Below are 20638 nucleotides of genomic sequence, written 5' to 3'. Positions count from 1 at the left end.
GAAACTCTGTCTCAAAAAAAAAAAGACTTAAACATCCGACCTAAAACCATAAAAACCCTAGAAGAAAACCTAGGCAATATCACTTAGGATATAGGCATGGGCAAAATTTTACGACTAAAATGCCAAAAGCAATGGCAACAAAAGCCAAAATTGGTAAATGGGGTCTAATTAAACCAAAGAGCTTCTGCACAGAAAAAGAAACTATCATCAGAGTGAAAAGGCAACCTATAGAATGGGGGAACATTTCTGCAACCTATCCATCTGACAAAGGGCTAATATCCAGAATCTACAAGGAACTTAAACAAATTTAAAGAGAAAAACAACCCCATCAAAAAGTAGGCAAAGGATATGAATAGACACTTCTCAAAAGAAGACACTTATGAGGCCAACAAACATATGAAAAAAATGCTCACCCTCACTGGTCATCAGAGAAATGCACCTCAAAACCATAATGAGATATCATCCCATGCCAGTTGGAATGGCAATCACTAAAAAGTCAGGAAACAACAGATGCTGGAGAGGACGTGGAAAAATAGGAACACTTTTATATTGTTGGCGGGATTGTAAATTAGTTCAACCATTGTGGAAGACTGTGGCAATTCCTCAAAGATCCAGAACCAGAAATACCATTTGACCCAGCAATCCCATTCCTGGGTATACAGCCAAAGGATTATATATCATTCTACTATAAAGACACATGCACATGTATGTTTACTGCTGCACTATTTACAATAGCAAAGTCTGGGAACCAACCCAAATACCCATCAATGATAGATTGGATAAAGAAACTGTGGCAAATATACACCATGGAATACTGTGCAGTCATAAAAAAGGATGAGTTCATGTCCTTTGCAGGGACATAGATCAATCTGGAAACCATCATTCTCAGCAAACTAACCCAGGAACAGAAAACCAAACACTGCATATTCTCACTCATAAGTGGAAGTTGAACAAAGAAAACACATGGACACAGGAAGGGGAACATCACACACCAGGGTGTGTTGTGGGATGAGATTCAAGGGGAGGGACAGCATTAGGAGAAATACCTAATGCGTACATGGCTTAAAACCCAGATGTTAGGTTGACGGGTGCAGTAAACCACAATGGCACATGTATACTATGTAACAAACCTGCACATTCAGCACACGTATCACAGAACTTAAAGTATAATAAAAAAGAAAAAAAAATTCTCTGCCAACAGTATTTCTTATATTCAAAACAGCATGTTGTCTGTACTATTACACCTCTCATTCAATTTCATTCTTCTAATTTAAAATTAAATTTTATTAAACTAAAAATACATCTATTTTAGGTTTTCTATTAGAAATAGCTAAGACCTTCTCTAGTTTATCAGCCTGGGAATTCCTTAAAAGTAAGACTGTGTCTATTCTTTATATACTCAAAGCGCCTTAAATAGAACTTAATATAACATGGTGATCACTATGGCCTGTTTGTGTCCCAAAAACTTTTGGTATTTCTTTGAAATCTGGTGAATATACTTGGAGCAGATCTCTACTTGGAGGCTAAATTTTCTTTTTTTTTTTGAGACAGAGTTTCGCTCTTGTTACCCAGGCTGGAGTGCAATGGCGCGGTCTTGGCTCACTGTAACCTCCGCCTCCTGGGTTCATGCAATTCTCCTGCCTCAGCCTCCCGAGTAGCTGGGATTACAGGCACGCGCCACCATGCCCAGCTAATTTTTTGTATTTTTAGTAGAGACGGGGTTTCACCATTAGAAATACTTGATGTGTATTTAGATTTTGTAAAACTTAACAGTTGTAAAAGCAGATTCATATACTCTAGTTGTTCCAAACACACTTAAGTTTCCTAACAGAATTCGTCCTCAATTTTTAAACTTAAAATAATTAAAATTAAATAAAATTTTCAGTTCCTCAGTCACAAAGGCACATTTCAAGTGCTCAACTGATCCACAGGGTTAATGGCTACCATATTATACTGTGCAAAACAGACCATGAGACCATGTACCAGACATTACTACTTAAATTATTTAAATGGCAGTTAGAGCATCTAGCAAATTCATCTCTTCAAAGTGACAAATATTTATTTTTAAAAAATCAAAAATGACCTCAATGTCTTTTCCTACAGTTTTCTTCATCCATCTAGCACGTTGAGCTATAATTCCTCAGTTTGCCCAAATAAATTGCATCTGTGTCAGATATCTCTAAGGCTCTGAACACAGTCTTCAGATATTATCTCTACAGCACATCCTTAGGAAAGCTCATCCTCTAGCATGCTCCTCTTCAAAGTTTTAAGTAGCATTCATAAGAGGATTTTCCAACCTACAGTCATACTCCTGACCTCTCAATCAAACTTCAATTCCATACTAGACAATTCCATTTGAAAATGCAACTAACTTCAAAAAAATTACCTTTTTCCTATTCAGTTTTTACCTTTGGCTTATCACTTCTCTTAAACATCTATAGGGCCTTGAAACCTTAGACTCAACATTAAAATATTATATATTATCTATATGAAGCAGTGTCTGATATTATACCTTTTATATTCTTTCAATTTCTTTCTTAACATTTCATTTGACCCTCTTTTTTTCCAAAGTCATAGTGAGTTAAGCCTCTCATCATCTTAGTTCTAGCTTACTGCAATAATTTTTAATGGTCTCTTCTACTTTCTCCAGCATACTCTTACGTTTCCTCAAAACCTCTTCAATATTTTCAGAATCAAGTTCAAACTCTTTTTTTCTGTTTTTGTTTGTGTTTTTTGTTTTGTTGTTGTTTTTGTTGGTTTTGGAGACAGGGTCTTGCTCTGTTTCCAAAGCTGGGGTGCAGTGGCATGATCACAGCTCAGTGTATCCTTGAGCTCCTGGGCTCAAGCAATCCTCCTGCCTTAGCCTCCTGAGTAGCTAGGATGATAGGCATGTGCCACCACACCTGGCTAGGTCTTGCTATGTGGCTCAGATTGGTGTTGAACTCCTAGGCTCAAGTGATCCTGCCATTTCGGCCTCCCAAAGTGTTGGGGTTATACAGGCATGAGCCACTGTATCTGGCCTTCAATCCTTCTGAATGAGATTATCTAATTCTGGTAGATATCTGCATTGGGACTCAAAGATACCATATTTATTCCTCTTTCCTGGTCTTGTCCATTTCCCCTGCCCATAATGCCCTCATAGTTCCAAATCTCACCCATGCTTTAGAGATAGATAGACCAGGTACCATTGGCTCCACAAAGCTTTTTCAAATCACTCTTGTTCACATTGATTGCTCCCTTCGCTTCCTGTTTATAGAACTTACTTTCCTATTAGTTATGGGCCAGAAAATATTTTAGGCATTATAGTCTCTCACAACTACTGAACTCTATGGCTACAGAGTGAAAGTAGTCGTGGATATTATAAACAAATGGGTATAGCTGTGATCCAATACAACTTTATTTTTTTAAAAGCTGGATTTAGCCCACAGGCAACAGTTTGTTGATCCATGCTTTAGCTGACCAAAATTATAAACTCTGGAAAAAATATAAAAAGCAATTGTTTGAAGGCCCTAGATAGCAAGCAAAGGCACATAGATGTGATCCTGAAATAAATTGTACTGGCTGAAATCTAAATTTATCTTGTGTAATTGTCAAACATTATTCTGGGTGTTTCTGTGAGGGTATTTTTCGATGAATTTAACATTTAAATTTTTAGTCTGAGCACAGCAGATTGCTCTCCTTAATGTGGGTGGGCCTCATATAATCAGTTGAAGTCTTGAATAGAACAAAAGATTGACCCTCTCCCACGTCAAATGAAATTCTTCTTGCCTGACTGCCTTTGAGTTGGGACATCATTTTTTCCTAACTTTAGACTCAAACTCTGCTTCTTCATGGATCTTGAGCCTACTGGCCTTTGAACTGGCACTATGCTATCAACTCTCCTAGTTCTAAGGCCTTTAAACTCAGACTACACCATCAGCTCTCCTGGGTCTCCAGCTTACCAACTGCAAATCTCAGGACCTGTTAGCCTCCATAATTGCCAATTCCTTATAATCAATCACTTTCTCTTTCTTTTTCTCTCTCCATATATCTTCTATTGGTTCTGTTTTTCTGGAGAAACCTGACTAATTCACCTGGTTTTTCCCAGTGTGTATTTATCAACATAGGGAAAGGAGTTCAAACAAGAAGCTGTAGTATAACTTGGGTGTAGAGTCAGAATTTGGAGCTTGGGCCTGCCAGAACAGTTAATAAAGAAGTGATCCACATAAAAAAAAAAAAGAAAAAAAGAAAAAAAAAGTGATCCACAAAGTAGAGAGCTCCAAAATCTATGCACAAACTTCCATTGAATTCTTGACTCAAACTGTGTATATGTGAGAAAAGGCTCCAAGGAGCCTAGAAGAATCTGCAGCTGGAAGGTTGAAAGAAATTATCAGCAATTTCATTATTTGCCTAATACTGGACATACAGAGTTTGGAGTTTAGGTTCCTCCAAGTCAGAAGGTCTAGGTTAACATGGTGGGCTTTCCATTTAAATCACAGAAGAATCCCACTTTAGGTGTAAGAACTGTGAACAAGGACTAAGGGCAATATTCTAAGAGCTAAACTGAAGTAAACCTCTTCTAAGAAAGGCTAAAACCAATATCCAAAGGATCAACTGATCTTCCAGAATTTAACTGCTCTCAAGTCTTCAGAGGAAGATATGAATTTCTATAATGTGTTATTCACAGTGTCCATTATTAAACAAAAAATTAATAGACATGTGAAGAAGCAGAAAAATTTGACCCAATATTAAGAGAAAAAAGTTATATGGTAAAGAATCTATAAGAAAAGCAAATGGAAATTATAGAACAATACAATATATGAAATGAAAAACTAATTAGATAAGGTTATTAGCATATTAGACACTGCAGAAGATAGGATCAGTGTAATTGAAGACAGACCAATAGAAATTATCAAAACTGAATTAAACAACAACAACAACAAAAGGATGAAGAGCCTCAACAACCTGGAGTTCCAGAGGGAAGGTAGAGCAAATAGGGCAAAAAAAGTATTTGAAAAAATATTAGCTAATAATTTTCTTAATATGAATACATTAACTCAGATACATGGAGCTCAGCAACCTCCAAGCAAGACAAACATCAGGAAATAAACACCAAGGCTCATCAAAGTAAAACTGCTGAAAACAAAACAAAATAAACCAAACAAAGAGAATATCTTAAAGAACCCAGACATAAAAAGGTGCAGTATGTGTAGGAGAATGATAACAAGAATGAAGTCTAAATTGACATCAGAAAGAAAAGATGCCAGAAGACAATGGAAAGAAAAAGGGGGGAAAAATTAATGAAGTAGAATTATACACATGCAATAGAAATATTCCTCAAAAGTGAAGGCAACATGAAGACATTTTCAGATAACCAAAAAGCTGAGAGAATTCATTACCAGCAGAATTGCACAATAACATATGCTGGCTGCGGTGGCTCACGCCTATAATCCCAGCACTTTGGGAGTTCGAGGCGGGTGGATCACAAGGTCAAGAGATCGAGACCATCCTGGTCAACAAGGTGAAACCCTGTCTCTACTAAAAATACAAAAATTAGCTGGGCATGGTGGTGTGCACCTGTAGTCCCAGCTACTCAGGAGGCTGAGGCAGGAGAATTGCTTGAACCCAGGAGGCGGAGGTTGCAGTGAGCCAAGATCGCGCCATTGCACTCCAGCCTGGGTAACAAGAGTGAAACTTCGCCTCAAAAATAAATAAATAAATATGAGATATGCTAAAGAAGGTTGTCAGGCTTAAAGGAAATGATACCAGATTAAAATTCAAATCTGTTTGAAGGAATAAAGACAACTAGACACAGTAGATATTAAAAATCATTTTTCTTCCATTTCTTTATTGAAAAGTCAACACACTATTTAAAGTAAAAATAACACATGGTGGATTTTATAATATATGTAAAAGTAAAATATATGACAAAATAGCACAAAAGATAGAAAGTGGGAACAAATTTTTTAAAAATAGCAAAATTTTAGAATTTAACCTAACCATACCACAAATTAGATTAAATGCAAGTAAATGATACCCTTTAAAACAACAGCTTGTCAGACTAGATGAAAAAGCAAGACCTGACAATATGCTATTTATAAGAGACTCACTTTAAGTATAAGACAGAAGTTAAAAAGTAAAAGCCTGAGAAAAGATGTATAACAATCTCCCCCTTATCCATGTAAGACATGTTCCAAGACCCCCAGTGGATGCCTGAAAGTGTGGATAGTATTGAACCCTATATATACTTTTTTCTTTTAAATATGAAAACTGAGACCAGCTACTAAGTGACCAACTGGCAGGTAGCTTATACAGTGCTGATATGCTGGTCAAGGGGTGCTTCACACCCAGGGAGGGGCACTATGAGATCTCATCATGCTATACAGAGTAGCATGTCATTTAATTTTTAATTGTTTATTTCTGGAATTTTCCACTTAATATTTTTGAACTACTATTGGCCATGGGTAATTGAAACCATGAAAGCTGAAACTGCAGAAGGTGTATCATGTAAACACTAATCATAAGAAACTGGAGTGTCAATATTTGTAATAGTAAACAAAGTCAACTTCAAGATAAGATAGATTACCAGCAATAAAGAAGACCATTTAATGCTACCTGAGTCCATGAGTAAGGTTTAAAAACAAAAAAGACCATTTCATAACGATAATAGCTTTCATTCATCCAGAAGATATGATATTCCTAAATGGTATGTATCTAATCACAGAGCTTTGTAATACATGAAGCAAAATCATATGGAACTAAAGACAGAATTAGACAAACTCACAATCATAGTTAGAAATTTTAATACCCTTGCTCACTTAAAAGTAGAAATGTAAACCAGAAGAATGAGAATTTAGAAGACTTCAACAACACTACTAACCAAATTGACCTAATTAAAAATTTATAGAACATTATATACAACTGCAGAGTTCACATTCAAGTATACAGTAGTTCTAGCTTTTGCAGGGCACCATATTAAATAAAACTTGTGCATATCAAAACCTTCGCATGGTTCTAACATGCACGAGTTTTAGTTAGGATGTAACTATGCCAAGCAAAGGTTTCTTTAAACAGAACATTCACCAAGATAAAACATATGGGGAGGGTCATAAAACAAGCCTGAAAAAATTCCAAAGAAATGATACAGAGAATGCTATCTGATCACAATATAATTACATTACAAATTGATAACAATAAAGTTATCTAGTAAATCTTCAAATATTTGGACATTAAGCAATAGACTCCTAAATCCGTGGGTCAAAAAAAGAGCATATGCATAGCATCTAGCATAATGCAACCAAAAAATACTTGAATTCAAAAGAGCCCTGTGTTTGGTTGAAGATTTTTATTGGAGAAGATATGAGAGATGAAATAGGAAGTTCACCTTTATTCTTCTTCACTACTGGAACTACTTAGAAAAGTCCTAGCCCTAGAGAACATACTTTCCTCTATATTAATTTAGGTAAAAAGTATGTTTAGAAAGATGTTATGGAAATAATTGTCTATGGGTGCTGCTCAACATTGAGTAGTAAGGCAGATCCTTCAAAAAAAATCAAACAGTATGCTTCAGGCAGCATTAAAAATTTTTCAAACATAGGGATGATTTTTGGGGGTTGTAACTTTTAAAATGTTAACATCCACCACTCTAATTGTACTTTCAGCCAAATATTTCACATATGAAAAATAACAGAACAGCTTCTCAAAAATTAAACTGATTTATCTATAAAACACTAAATAAACACATACCTTAGCTGCATTGATAAAACATGTTTGTAATTGTATCCCCAAAACTAGAAAATTTTCTGCAGCTGATGGAAGTAATTCATTGTAAAATTTCTCTGCATCTTCTCCTGGCTCCAATCCCACACAGCAATGGCTGAAATAAGAGCCCAAGTTTGTGTTAATTAGAAGTTTACTGAATGCTCAAGCTTCTAGAGACACTGTGCCTTATTGAGAATTTTTAGTATGCTTCTTTTGTTGCCAAGCCAATAAAGAATTTTTGTTGGAAAATTAGTCTAACAACTTTCTAGAAAAGTAAACAGTAGTATGGACCATGCTTATACTTAGGTCTGGGATTTATATATCCTAAAAACCTACATATCAGCTCATTCGGGAAATAAAAGAGACTTGGCTCACAACAAGGATAAGCTAGGTTTTCAATGAATTGGCTATAATCATTCTGAAAGCCATAGGATACCTTGAGAATTTAATTTATGAAAAGCATTTGTGTTCACTAATAGATTTTAGACATCCAATAGCTGAAAAACGGCCAGGTAGCATTTGTTTGCAAGGGATACATAAGGAAACCAAACCCTAATTTCATACCAATTCTACCTTTCATTAGATACTTTTTGCAAAATATTCACTTTCATACCAATTCTACCTTTCATTAGAATACTTTTTGCAAAATATTCACTTACATATTCATTGCATCAGAAGGACAAACAGCAAAACCTAAGTCTAGTAGGAACACTTTACAATATACATTAAAGGAGAGAAAGTCACTTAAAGAAAAAGGGCCTTCTAAAACTGTACATGAAAGTCATTTCTTAGATATAAGTCAGAAGTCTCAATAATAATAAGCTTTTCTGTAAACTAATATCCAAAACAGCCTCAAACCGAAGTATGGTCTCTATGTGTATGCTAATGAACAAAACCTGCTGTTTGAGTCTTTTCAACAAAATGTATGGACGCTAATAAGCAATAACAACTATGTACTGAGCATATTTAAAACCTAAGTAATCAATGGCAGACTGGATAAAGAAAATGGTACATTTCTTTGGGGTGGTATATACATACCACATTCTTTTTTATGTAGCCATAAAAAAAGAACAAAATGTCCTTTGCAGCAACATAGATGGAGGTGAAGGCTATTAACCTAAGTGAACTAACACAGGAACAGAAAGCCGAATACTGCATATTCTCACTTATAAGTGAGAACAAACACTGAATACATATGACACAAGGAAGGTAACAACAGACATAAGGTTTACTTGAGGGTGGAGGGTGAGGATCAAAAAACTTCCTATTGGGTACCATGCCTACCACCTGTGTAATGAAATAATCTGTACACCAAATCCATGTGACATGCAACTTACCTATAAAACAAACCTGCATGATACCCCTGAACCTAACATATAAGTTAGGAAAAAAACCCTAAGTGGCTAATGTTTACATGTATCAGTCTTTATTTATTTATTTTTGCTTATTTTCTAAAATTAATCAGCTAATAGTCACATGTATCAGCTTTTCTTTTCTCTTTGGTTCCTAAAGTTAATTCCTTAAGAGTATCTATTTTGAATGAGAGGATTAACAAATGAAATTATGTTTATTTGTGCATTCATAAACATGGGAATTTCTTAAGTCTTGAATTCTACTCCTGAGAGGCCTGGCTTAATCAATATCATCATAAACTAGCATATCTAATCAAAACAAAAACATAAGGCTTTATTTACTTAAGAAAATCAATCTTGAAAATTAAAGTATGAAAAAGAATATTACATATATTTTTTAACTGGTTCTTTGTAACTATTTGGCCTTTACCAGGTAACGCAGTAGGATTAAGCAGATTAGAAATCTAGTATCCAAGACAAACGCTTTCGGTGGGAATAGTTTATTAAAGTCAAATGGCTTATCTAAGAAATACAAAAAACAAAAAAAGAAGGCCAGGATCCAGTTAGTAAATGCATATGTTCAGTTACTTAATCAGGAAGTAGCTAAGGCATTAAGAACATCTGGTTTATTTTACTACCCCCTTTAAAAGAATGATGTTTATTTCTTTTCTATTAATTTCTAGCATGGCAGTAGATCAGTAAATGCTACTTCTAAATTTTATTGACACTATTTGGGTTGCTTAACGAAATATACTGTTGACAGCTAAATTGATATAGTGAAATGAATGTTTCTTTATCGGTTCTCCTATAGTACTTTGCTTGCACACTTTCATTTTAGTACCAATTTCATCCTGTTTTGTATCATATACTTACATGACTGTCACCCAATCTCTCTTATAAGTTTCTCAAGTACAGAGCCAGTCCCTTAATTTCTTCACTTCTATAAATATTTCTTAGTCAACAAAATGTATATTAGGCACTTGGAATTCAGTGGTGAGAAAAAAATATGATCACCATCTTCATTAAGCTTGTGGAGGAAAATTTTAGACAATCAAAGAATCTCAAATAAAGTTATGAACAATACATATAGTATGAAGGAAAAGTACAACCAAAACCTATAACAAGAGGTTGCCAATGCTTGTTAGGCAGATAAAAAAGCAAATGCTAAAAATCAGAATCGACTACTATATCCCTCAAGAACAAGCTGACTTACTGCTTCATTTTACCTTAATATCTGTGTAAGCTGGGAAATGGTATTCCAACCACCCTGGATTTGAGAACAATCTTGACTGAGGACCAAGAGGCAATATTGAATGAGATCATAACAATATATATCTTGTTTGATTTTCTTCAACTCTGAGCTTCCTAAAGGTGTGTTGTTTATTATTTCTAAGGCAAAAGGAAATAAGATATACTTATTTTTGCTCAGTACATCCAGGAGTTATTTGTATTTTCATATGTTGAATAATCACTAAAAATATATTAGAATAAAAAATCACTGCTCTATCACAGTGTTAAGATTTCTCTGGACAACTTTAAAAGAAATGTTAAAATTGTACCAATGATGGAACTGTTTTTCAATTAAAGTGCTATCTAATCACAAAAAGATTTGCTTACCTTTTAACTTCAACAGTGTAACAGGGACATTCTGCTCAGGGCTTTTTGCAACTTCAGCAGCTATAGATAAGATCCTTGGGTCTGTACCTGTTGGCTTCATTTCTTGTATTACCTATCTTTTAACAGAATCAGAGAATAAAGGTCAAAAGCCATAAAATGTTCACTACCTAAATAATGTTTGAAATATAATTTCAATATAAATAAAAACAGCTTTTCTTGCCTTGTTTGAGAAACTGTATATAGATTTTCCTTTAATTTCTTCCTTATAATAAACTGGTTTTTCACACCAGTGTAACTCTAAAAGAGCTCAAGATTCCAATACCTCACATGTAACAGCTATAGCAGCTACTTAGTGCACTCACTAAGAGTCAGGAACTGTGATAGGAGCTTCACATTCTCTCTCTAATTTGCACAATAATTCTAGGATCGGAATTAACTTTCTTTAATCATACAAGAAAAACTGCAAAAAAGAGCTAAAATGACAGGCCTAAGACTACTATCCTTTCAAAAGTGTGCTTACAAGGTTGGCCCTTGGCTGGCATCTAGAACTTGGAGTTCAGGAGGGTTTCTACCATTCTCTGATAACAGTGGCTCCCTGTGCCTACTGTTTATGAAAAACAATGTGGCTCATGCTGAATGCTTGCTTTCCTTCCAGTGAGTCTTAGAATTCTGATACATACCAGCCAAGAGTACCTATACAGAGGGTGCCTATGTGGCCACCCTCCAATAAAAATTCTGATCACTAGATACATGTGGTCACAGCTGGGTGCTGTGTTACTAGATACATGTGGTCACAGCTGGGTGCTGGAGGAATTAGGCATGCCCTATTTAACTCCACTGGGAGAGGACTCAGAAGTTTATACCTGATTTCCTCTGGATTTCACCCAATATGGTTTTTCCTTTTGCTGATTTTGCTTTATTTCCTTTCACTGTAATAAATCATAGCTGTAAGTACACTAAATTCTGAGTCCTGTGAGCCCTTCTAGTGAACTATTGACCTTCAACACACTAATGCTCAGAAATGTTACATAAATATAAGATGATAAAAGATTACTTCTAAATAATACAGTGAATAAGGCCAGGCGTGGTGGCTCACACCTGTAATCCCGCACTTTGGGAGGCTGAGGCAGGTCAATCACTTGAGGTCAGGCATTCAAGACCAGCATGGCCAACATGGTGAAACCCCGTCTCTACTGAAAATACAAAACATCAGCCAGGCATGGTGGTGTGTGCCTGTAATCCCAGTTAGTTGGGAGGCTGAGGCAGGAGAATAGCTTGAACACAGGAGGCAGAGGTTGCAAGATCACACCACTGCACTTCAGCCTGAGCAACAGAACTAGACTCTGTCTCAAAATAATAATAATAATAATAAATAAGTAAATAGTATACTGAATAAAATCAATTGTCCCTAACATTAAAAAAAGAAAAAGGTCCACATCCTAATTTGTTGCTAAAACTTTCTCTATGTAAAAAAGTTTAAGGAAGGAGAATCACTTGAGAATAGGTGTTTGAGACTAGCCTGGCTGAGAAAACAAGACCCTGTCTCTAAAAAAAAATTTTAAAGCATTTGAAGCTCAAAAATATCCTCACACAATATAAGTACATTTCCTTATTTATAATTAAAGCTAACATATATTGTTTAATATGAGCTAAGCACTGTGTTATATACTTTTATATAGATTGTGTTATCTGATCCTCACAACAGGACTAAGAAGTAGAACCTGTGATCATCTCCATACATACATATATATATATATACATATATATGTTTTAGTTCACAGTTCCTGGCTCATAACTTCCATAGGCTTTGTTACAGTCTTGTTTTGTTAGGATGATTTAGGTCTCAGAAAACAGAATCTATCTGTGACTTTCTTCTCTTCTCCTTTCACCTGCTCCTTCTCCCCAAAGCAGAACTCTAATTGCCCCTGCTGTTCTCTGACCTATCTTGTCTGGCTGTAGGTCATAAGACCCCCCACCGCACCCCATTTCAGAAGGGGTCTTGCCCTATATCCTGGAAGAAATGCTACACAGAGAAGCCAAGAAGAATCTGAGCAGGCAGGCCTTGCTGGGTTTTTCCACTCAGTCTATTAGTATTAGTTTGTATCTTTTTTGTACAATCACATTTCCAACATGATTGTCCATGCTTCAGTCATGCTTATCCAATGAAGTCTCCATAAAAGGCTCGAGGATGGGGTACAAAGAGCTTCTGGACAGCTGAACATATGGAACTTTCTGGAGGAACTTCTTAGATAGCACACCAGCGAGGACATGGAAGCTCTCTGCCCCTTCCCATACTTCCTAGTATGCATCTCTTCATTTGTATCCTAGTTTTTTTTTTTTTTGAGACAGGGTCTCACTTCTGTTGCCCAGGTTGGAGGGTAGTGGTACAATCATGGCTCACTGCTGTCTTGACTTCTGGTTCAGGTGATTCTCCCACCTCCACCTCCCAAGTAGCTGGGACTAATGATGCAGGCCATGATGCTTGGCTAATTTTTTGTATTTTTAGTAGAGACAGGGTTTCTCCATGTTGCCCAGGATCTCTGTAATATCTTTCATAATAAACCGGAAACATGTTTCCCTCAGTTTTGTGAGCTACTCTAGCTTAATCACCCCAAAGAAAGGGTGGTAGGATTCCACATGTGTAGCTGGTTAGTCAGAAACATAGGTAAAACAACCCAGGGTTGCAACTGGTATCGGAAGTAGCGGCCACTCTTGCAAGACTAAGCCCTAAGCCTGAGGGATCTGACCCTATCTCCAAGTAGAAAGTGTCAGAATTGAATTAGAGAATACCCAGGTAGTGTTTGCTGCAGAATTGATTGCTTGCTTGTTAGTGGGATAATTCTCCACACATCTGGTCCCAGAAGTCTTTTGTGTTGATTGTCATGATTGAGAGCAAAAACTGCTTTTCCATTCATATATCTCTTATCAGGTACAATATAAATCATTAAAAGACAGGTTTGCTGAAAGTACTTTAAAGAAAGCCCAGTGTAACTCCTGGCACATAGTAGTCACAAAACTTTCCAAGATAATGCATATAGTTATCTCATTCTTTCCAAATGGCTATATTATGCTACACTTCCTTTTTAAGAATGCAGCAAAATATATTTAAACATCACCTCTAATATAGGTCATTCAAGTTGTATGCTACTACAAGCAATGATGCAATAAATATACACATTATCTTTTACACTTTTGCCAATCTGTTAGATGAAAATTGGTATAATTTTGTTTTAATTTACATTTCTCTGATTATTAGGGATGTCAGGCACATTTCATGTTCATTGGCCATTATTTCTTTTATGTATTTTCTATTCATATCCCTTGACTATATTTCTACTGGATTGTCTTATTTTTTTGCAGAAGCTTTTCATACATAAATAGGAATCTTTTCTCTTTTATATTGGCTGTAAAATTTTCTCCTAGGTTGTCATTTATTTTTTAAATTTGACTATGGCGTTTTTACCATAATTTTGCAATCTGTTTTGAGTCTCACTCTGTTTACCCTGGCTGCAGTGTGGCGGCACAATCTCAGTTCACTACATCCTCCGCTTCCCAGGTTCAAGCGATTCTTATGCCTCGGTCTCCCGAGTAGCTGGGATTACAAGAGTGTGCCACCATGCCCGGCTAAATTTTGTATTGTTAGTAGAGATGGGGTCTCACCATGTTGGCCAGGCTGGTCTTGAACTCCTGACCTCGAGTGGTCTGCCCACTTCAGTCTCCCAAAGTGCTGGCATGAACCATAGTGACTGGCCATTTTTACATTTTTATGTTACTGAAATATAAAAATCTTTTCTTCTATGGCTTCTGTCTTTTGTGTCATATTTAGAAAGGTCCTCTAACCCAAGAGCTAAGAAACGTTCTCCAAATCTTCATGATTTTTTGGTTTTGTTTTCCTTATATATCTTCAAAAGTAAAGTATGTTTGTGAATAGTGTCATATAAGAATCTAAATTTTTAATGTTAAAGTTATTGATGGATTAAAAAATACATATAGCAGTCATAAATTCATAAGGTAACTAGTTATGAAAAGATATAACAGAAACAATCTGAAATGTCACATTTTCGTGCACTATGTATACAAACACACACACAGGGAATCTTTTTGGACTCTACTTAGTTTCATTAATCTGTTTGTTTAGTTTTGAGCTAATACAACATAGTTCATTCGGAGAAAATTCACCTCAGAAGGTAAGCTTCATGAGGGCAACCTACCTATCCCTTAGAGATGATTAAATGAGTTAATACATGAAAGCAATTGGAATAATTCCTGGCATATAATAAGAGCTCTCCAAATGGTTATTATTAAAGCCCAGCTCTACCATCATACTGCATTTTAAGACCATCTTTGGTGGCTGCTTTTTCTTTTTTTTAAGACGATGTCTCACTTTGTTGCCCAGCCTGGAATGCAATAGTGCTATCTCAGCTCACTGCAACCTCTGCCTCCCAGGTTCAAGTGATTCTCCTGCCTCAGCCCCCCAAGTAGCTGGGATTACAGGCGCGTGACACCATGCCCAGCTAATTTCTGTATTTTTAGTAGAGACAGGGTTTCACCATCTTGGCCAGGCTGTTCTTGAGCTCCTGAACTTGTGATCCACCCACCTTGGACTCCCAAAATGTTGGGATTACAGGCATGAGCCACTGCGCCCGGCTGGTTGCCTTCTTATATCTTTGGTTCACAACTATATTTCTAGTGGCTAGAGCAGTGCCTGGCATGTAGCAGATTTTACTAAATATATGCTGAAAGAATGAATTAATGCACAAACCTCAAGCATTCTGAGCCTTAATTTCTTGACTTTCTGGTTTTCCCCTTGTTACAATACAGAAAGCTCAGATTTCTGGTTGGAAGCCTCTCTAAAGTAAAATAGGCTCAAAACTGTTTGTGCCCTCCAGGCCACCATAATAAAACATCACTAAATCATTATTGTCATTATCAAACGTGTAGAGCAGTATGGTGGATGTAGGGGACACAAAGATTCTACACAAGACATACTCTCTGCTATTGTTCTGGTTGGGAAAGAAAAGTATGTATATGTACATGTGTATATACACACATTAAAATAATATACTTAAGAAATCAGGTATATAAGATAATATAGATAAGAATACAGAGAAGTCAGAGGACTGGGCTTCTCTGAACCACTTTTCTTGGCTGTAAACAAAATAGCAATTCCTACCTCCTAGAATGATTCCAGATTTAGAAGAGAAGACAGCCACCAAAGATGGCTTAAAATGTAGTATAACTGTAGACCTGGGCCTTAAATAATAACCATTTGGAGATCTCTTACTATGCACCAGGAATTGGTCTATTTGCTTTCATGTATTAACTCATTTAATCATTTCAACAACTCTAAGGAACAGGTACTATTATTTTTTCCTCAATTTGAACAATGAGCATACTAAAACTCTAGAGAATGTAATTAGCTGACACAAAGCCACACTATTAGGTATGAAGAGGGATTCAAACTGGAGCCACCATCTGGCTTAAAGCACTTAACTACAATATGAAACAGCCTCAGTACCCCTTCAAAGGGCAGGAATTACAGATAGGTTGCACAGTCACCTACCCAATAATCAATTGACAAGTGTGCCTAAGGCAGAAGTGAGGGAGTGCAGTTTGATTTCGTGAATACTCTAAAAAAACCACCTGTTATGGAAACCGTCTGTAAACTTTCTCTTGTTTCTCCTCAAATTCAACACTTCTCCCCATCTTTACATTAAATTCGTGAACTTTCACACAAAAAGATAATTATTTATCGATTTTAACGCTACTACCCTGTTGCCAGGCCACCGGTTCCGGCCCAGCCTTGATTCTTTGGGAATCACGTCCCTGTCGCCCGCCGGTTACTGCCTCCACCGATCACTATGAGGAAAATAAAAGGAAATTCAGTGCGATCCTGTTGCGTCTGATCCCAAATGCCTGCAGTTCCTATCTCCGAATCCTATTCCCCCTCCTCCCCCGCCCCCAAACATCCCCGTCTCCAGTCCTAAGACCACAGGAAACTTCCTCTGGCATAAAAAGGTCAGAAAATGGTAACTGAGGTAACAGCCTCGCTCCCAGTCAGGTCCAATGACCGAAATTCTGGGCCCGCAGGATTCCTTTACTCCAGATTATAGACCCGGCTTTCGCGCTACCAGGCCTTGGACAAGACAATAGGCCCTGTGCCCGGACACTGCCCTTCCGCAGGCCTCAGTTTTTACACCACATCTCCACAGAATGGGCGTGAGGGCAGGCCGATTCTCCCCTTAAGAGCTCCCACAGGCCGGCTGACTCGGTCCAGGAGCCTGGGGTCTTGGGCTCCGGGTAGGCGCTCTGGGGCCCTCTACTTCCCCAGCCACCACCTCAGATCAGTTACCTCATCATCGCTTTGCGTTTTTCCACGAAAGAACCCGGCACCCACGCCGCACCACAGCGCCGCGGCCTTCCCAGGACAGCTTGCGTCGCGACGCGAGTAGGGGCCTGGAATCGGGACTAGGGCCTTGGAGCCAAGGGGCGGGGCGTCCTTTGCCAAGAAGCCAATAAGAACGCGAGACGCGCTCGGTGGGGCGGTGCGCGTCGGGCGAGGGGTGGAGTCTGTGGTGACTAGGCTGGTGGGATCGAGTACAGTTGCTTTAGGCTGAGGTGGCAGATAGTGAACGCCAGTGGCGGAGGCAAAGTCAGAGCAGAATTGTAATGATGAATAGCGCAGCGGGATTCCCACACCTAGACCGTCGCGAGCGGGTTCTCAAGTTAGGCGAGAGTTTCGAGAAGCAGCCGCGCTGCGCCTTCCACACTGTGCGCTGTGAGTGAGGACGGCCCAGGGTAGAGGGGGAGCCTCCCACGATGGGAGTAAAGAGGCACAAACCCCTCTGTGTTTTGTTCCCACGGTCCGCCTTACACTGTTGGAGACTGGCGAGTGGCCGGGGAGGAAGGGCGGGGGCCAGCGCGGTCCTCTACTCTGCACAGAGTCTTAGGGGGTCGGTGGAAGGAATCAGAGTCGAGCAAATTTGGGTAAACCCTGGGAAGAGAGCGTTGAGACCAACAGATAGGAAGGGAAAGTGTGGAAAAAGTCTGCAGAGGTGACTGTGGAGACCGACGTAACAGGTGGATGATGCAAGGGTGGACAGAAAAATATTAAGGTGACAAATGGGAAGGGACTAAGGACCGAATGCCAGGAAGTTGAATGCCTTAAGGCTGGTGGGGCAATATTCTCTGTTTTCTTCACTTTTTCTCACCTCTGGGATTTAGGGTTCTTATTTAGTGCGTTCTTTGCAAGGGGAGAAATTCTCAACCATTCCAATGATCTGTATCTCTTTAGACCCCAGATTTCACTCAGTTATCAAATACTGATTATCAAAGTATTCGAGGATGTGTTATTAATTTCTTTATTTAGAAGATGTTTACCTCCCTATGATTTCTGTCCTTTGGTTTTCTTTAGTGCAAACTGGTTTTAATAAAGTATTCTTTAGTGGAACTAGTTTTAATAAATTATTCTCTTTTACGTTGTTGAAGTAGAAAATGGAGCTCTTTTGCTTTAACAGTTGGATGATATAGATTCCAGGAAGGAAAATATAGCAATAAGTTTTTATGCGTAAGACATTCATTTTTTGCATAACAGCTGTCATAGAATTGTAGAGCGGGAAGGAAACTTCGAAATCACTGAATCATAACCTCTCATTTTTCTGTGGTAAAAATGTAAAGTAAGTATTTTTTCACTTCCTTCCCCTAGCCTTGCCCTTCCTTAATATCACATCTTTCCACGTTTCTCGGTCATTCTGTCCTCAAGTTGTTTAGAGACCTTTATGGTTTTTACTCTGAAATATTCCATGGTTCAATCAAAACAACTAATTAAAACATACATTCTCCCAAAAGTTTATTTAAGTTTTAGACAATTTAGTTAAATTACTCAGAGTAAAGGTATGAAGAACCACTGGTTTTAACCTTGCAAGAATATATTTACTAAAAGGGTTTTATTAAGCAAAATTAACATCCATTTGGTAGAATAAATGGGGGAGATATTTGTGAACAGAAAATCTTCAACCGTGTTCCTCGTTTATTCTTCTTTATCCTATACTCTCTCATGCAGAGCTCCCCACAGTGAAATAGTGCTGTGCTGGCTCTGCAGTTTCTCTCTCCCTTCAGTCCCAATTTCCAGAAGTGTGATATGGGTCTTTAGATAAAGACTTTTTCTCAAATAGTGTCTCCTCTCTCCTTTTCCTTCCCAAGTATGCAATAGTCTTAGTATTAATTTTTCAAGTTACAAGGGTTTAAGATTATAAAAATTTGCTTAAGAATGTATTTCTGTATGATTTGGGTATGTATTCTCTTATTTAGGCCACAAACCCCAAATTAAATGAATAAAAAATTGACTTTGAAAATAATCTTGCAGGTGCTTCAAAGCCTTTCATTTATAAAGGTTCTTAAAATGCCAGTATCTTGAAAGTCAGAGGATTAGATGATCCAGCTACAAGAATGAAAATAAACAAAACAACAATAATGATAATAATAAATAAACATAGATGTTTCAATACACTGTCCTGTGGAAAACAGGACTATTAGATTTTCAGTTCTTATTTTATGTTGTTGTTGTCATCGAAGCAGGTGTAGTAATGGCACAGAATCATTTTAGATTTATATAAATAGAACTGGTCATTATTCTTGAGGACAGGTTCATTTCCAATGTAATCCTCACTCTTAAGAACTCAGAGTGAGGGATGAAAACTATGGAATAGTATGAAGCTGATCTTCATACAGATAAGGTGGACCTACTTTATAACCAACCCTCAAGCAAATGTCATCCGGGAGAAACTAATATTCTGTCTTTATTTATAGGAGCAATTCTACCTGTCTGACATAAAACTTCAGCCAAACCTGGATGTGAATCCTGGCCTCCACCATCTATATATGAAATGTGATTTTGGGAACATTCTCTAAGCTCTCAGCCTTAGTTTTCTTATGGCTCAATGATAATAATAATGTTTATATTTCATGGTTTTTGTAAGGATTAAATAAGATAGCATAAACAACCTGGCACAATATGTGCCACAGGGTAGAGAAAAAATAGTAGTCACCATTAATGTTGAAGAGTTATATTCCTATGTGTATGAGGGGTGCTAATGAATGTAATTTAGTCAGACTTTGAAACAGCATTTATCAGGGTTTAGCAATAAAACTATCAAAAAGGTAGTCTGGCATGTGGTAGGAGGGGCATGGTATGCTCTATCAATGATAAACTAAATGCTTAGCAACAGATGCTTTACTGGGTAGAAGAGTTTCAATAACAGGACTCACTAAAATCAATTTTGAATTGGGAGTAGTACTAGTTTTACAATTTATATCCAGATAAGGGAATGTATTGTGAAATCCTAAGTTTGTAAATGATGTCACTTTTTTGTGTCCTTAAATGATAAACTAATGAGTAGTAGTGAGGGTTTTGGAGTTGGTTGAATTTATTCAAATCCCAGTAAATAAACTGATAATAATAATTGTGGATTCTTATGAAAATATTGATATAACGTGATGCTACAGCCAAAATAGTCAGAAAAGCAATAAACATTGGCAGAAAAAATGTTAAATACAAAGTAGAAAATTATTTTCTACTCTTCATGCAATATAATAAATAATTCCATTGTACACCTGAAGAAAACAGCATAGATGAAAAACATCCAGAGAGAATAAATAAATGGTAAAGTTGGTGGTAGGGTTTTCAAACCAAGGAGAAGTGAGAAGTGAACTATTTAGTCTAGAATCATAGCAACTTAGAAGAGAATACATTTGACATTTAGAAGCATACAGAAAGCATAAACATGAGCTTATTCAACAAATTCTTTAATTCTAGAACTAAACTACTTGAAACTCAGAAGTTTAATACTTTAAAAAATGTTCAACCCATAATTTTGTTGTGAAGATTAAAATTGATAGTATATTGTAAAGAAAAAAATTACTTCATAAAC

The 20638-nt window shown here is 37.1% G+C and overlaps 2 protein-coding genes across 12 annotated transcripts in view; one reads left to right on the top strand and one right to left on the bottom strand.

The window, feature by feature from the left end:
• IQCB1 (IQ motif containing B1) overlaps positions 1 to 17179 on the bottom strand; it is a 111059-nt gene extending 93880 nt beyond the window's left edge. For 8 of the 9 annotated variants that reach the window (XR_013527599.1, XR_001907436.5, XR_001907437.4 and 5 more), the window contains exons 1-5: positions 17062 to 17179; positions 16481 to 16568; positions 10710 to 10825; positions 10319 to 10481; positions 7726 to 7855 (exon numbers count right to left, since the gene is read on the bottom strand). Coding sequence is in view for 6 of the 9 variants with exons in the window: in XM_017965189.4 (XP_017820678.2) it covers positions 7726 to 7855; positions 10319 to 10481; positions 10710 to 10809 (393 nt within the window). In the remaining 3 variants the exon portion in view is untranslated. The remainder of the gene's footprint in view (positions 1 to 7725; positions 7856 to 10318; positions 10482 to 10709; positions 10826 to 16480; positions 16569 to 17061) is intronic. The other variant, XM_008982348.5, reaches the window with a different exon arrangement.
• A 140-nt stretch (positions 17180 to 17319) lies between these two features.
• The window catches only part of EAF2 (ELL associated factor 2), a 40727-nt gene continuing 37408 nt past the window's right edge, over positions 17320 to 20638 (top strand). For all 3 annotated transcript variants that reach the window (XM_054246051.2, XM_017965191.4, XM_002758747.5), the window contains exon 1: positions 17320 to 17487. In XM_054246051.2, coding sequence (XP_054102026.1) covers positions 17379 to 17487 — 109 coding nt within the window. In that variant the 5' untranslated portion in view covers positions 17320 to 17378. The remainder of the gene's footprint in view (positions 17488 to 20638) is intronic.

This window comes from Callithrix jacchus, chromosome 15, assembly GCF_049354715.1.
Source record: "Callithrix jacchus isolate 240 chromosome 15, calJac240_pri, whole genome shotgun sequence".
Taxonomy (NCBI): domain Eukaryota; kingdom Metazoa; phylum Chordata; class Mammalia; order Primates; family Cebidae; genus Callithrix; species Callithrix jacchus.
This window is presented reverse-complemented; position numbering and strand designations above follow the sequence as displayed.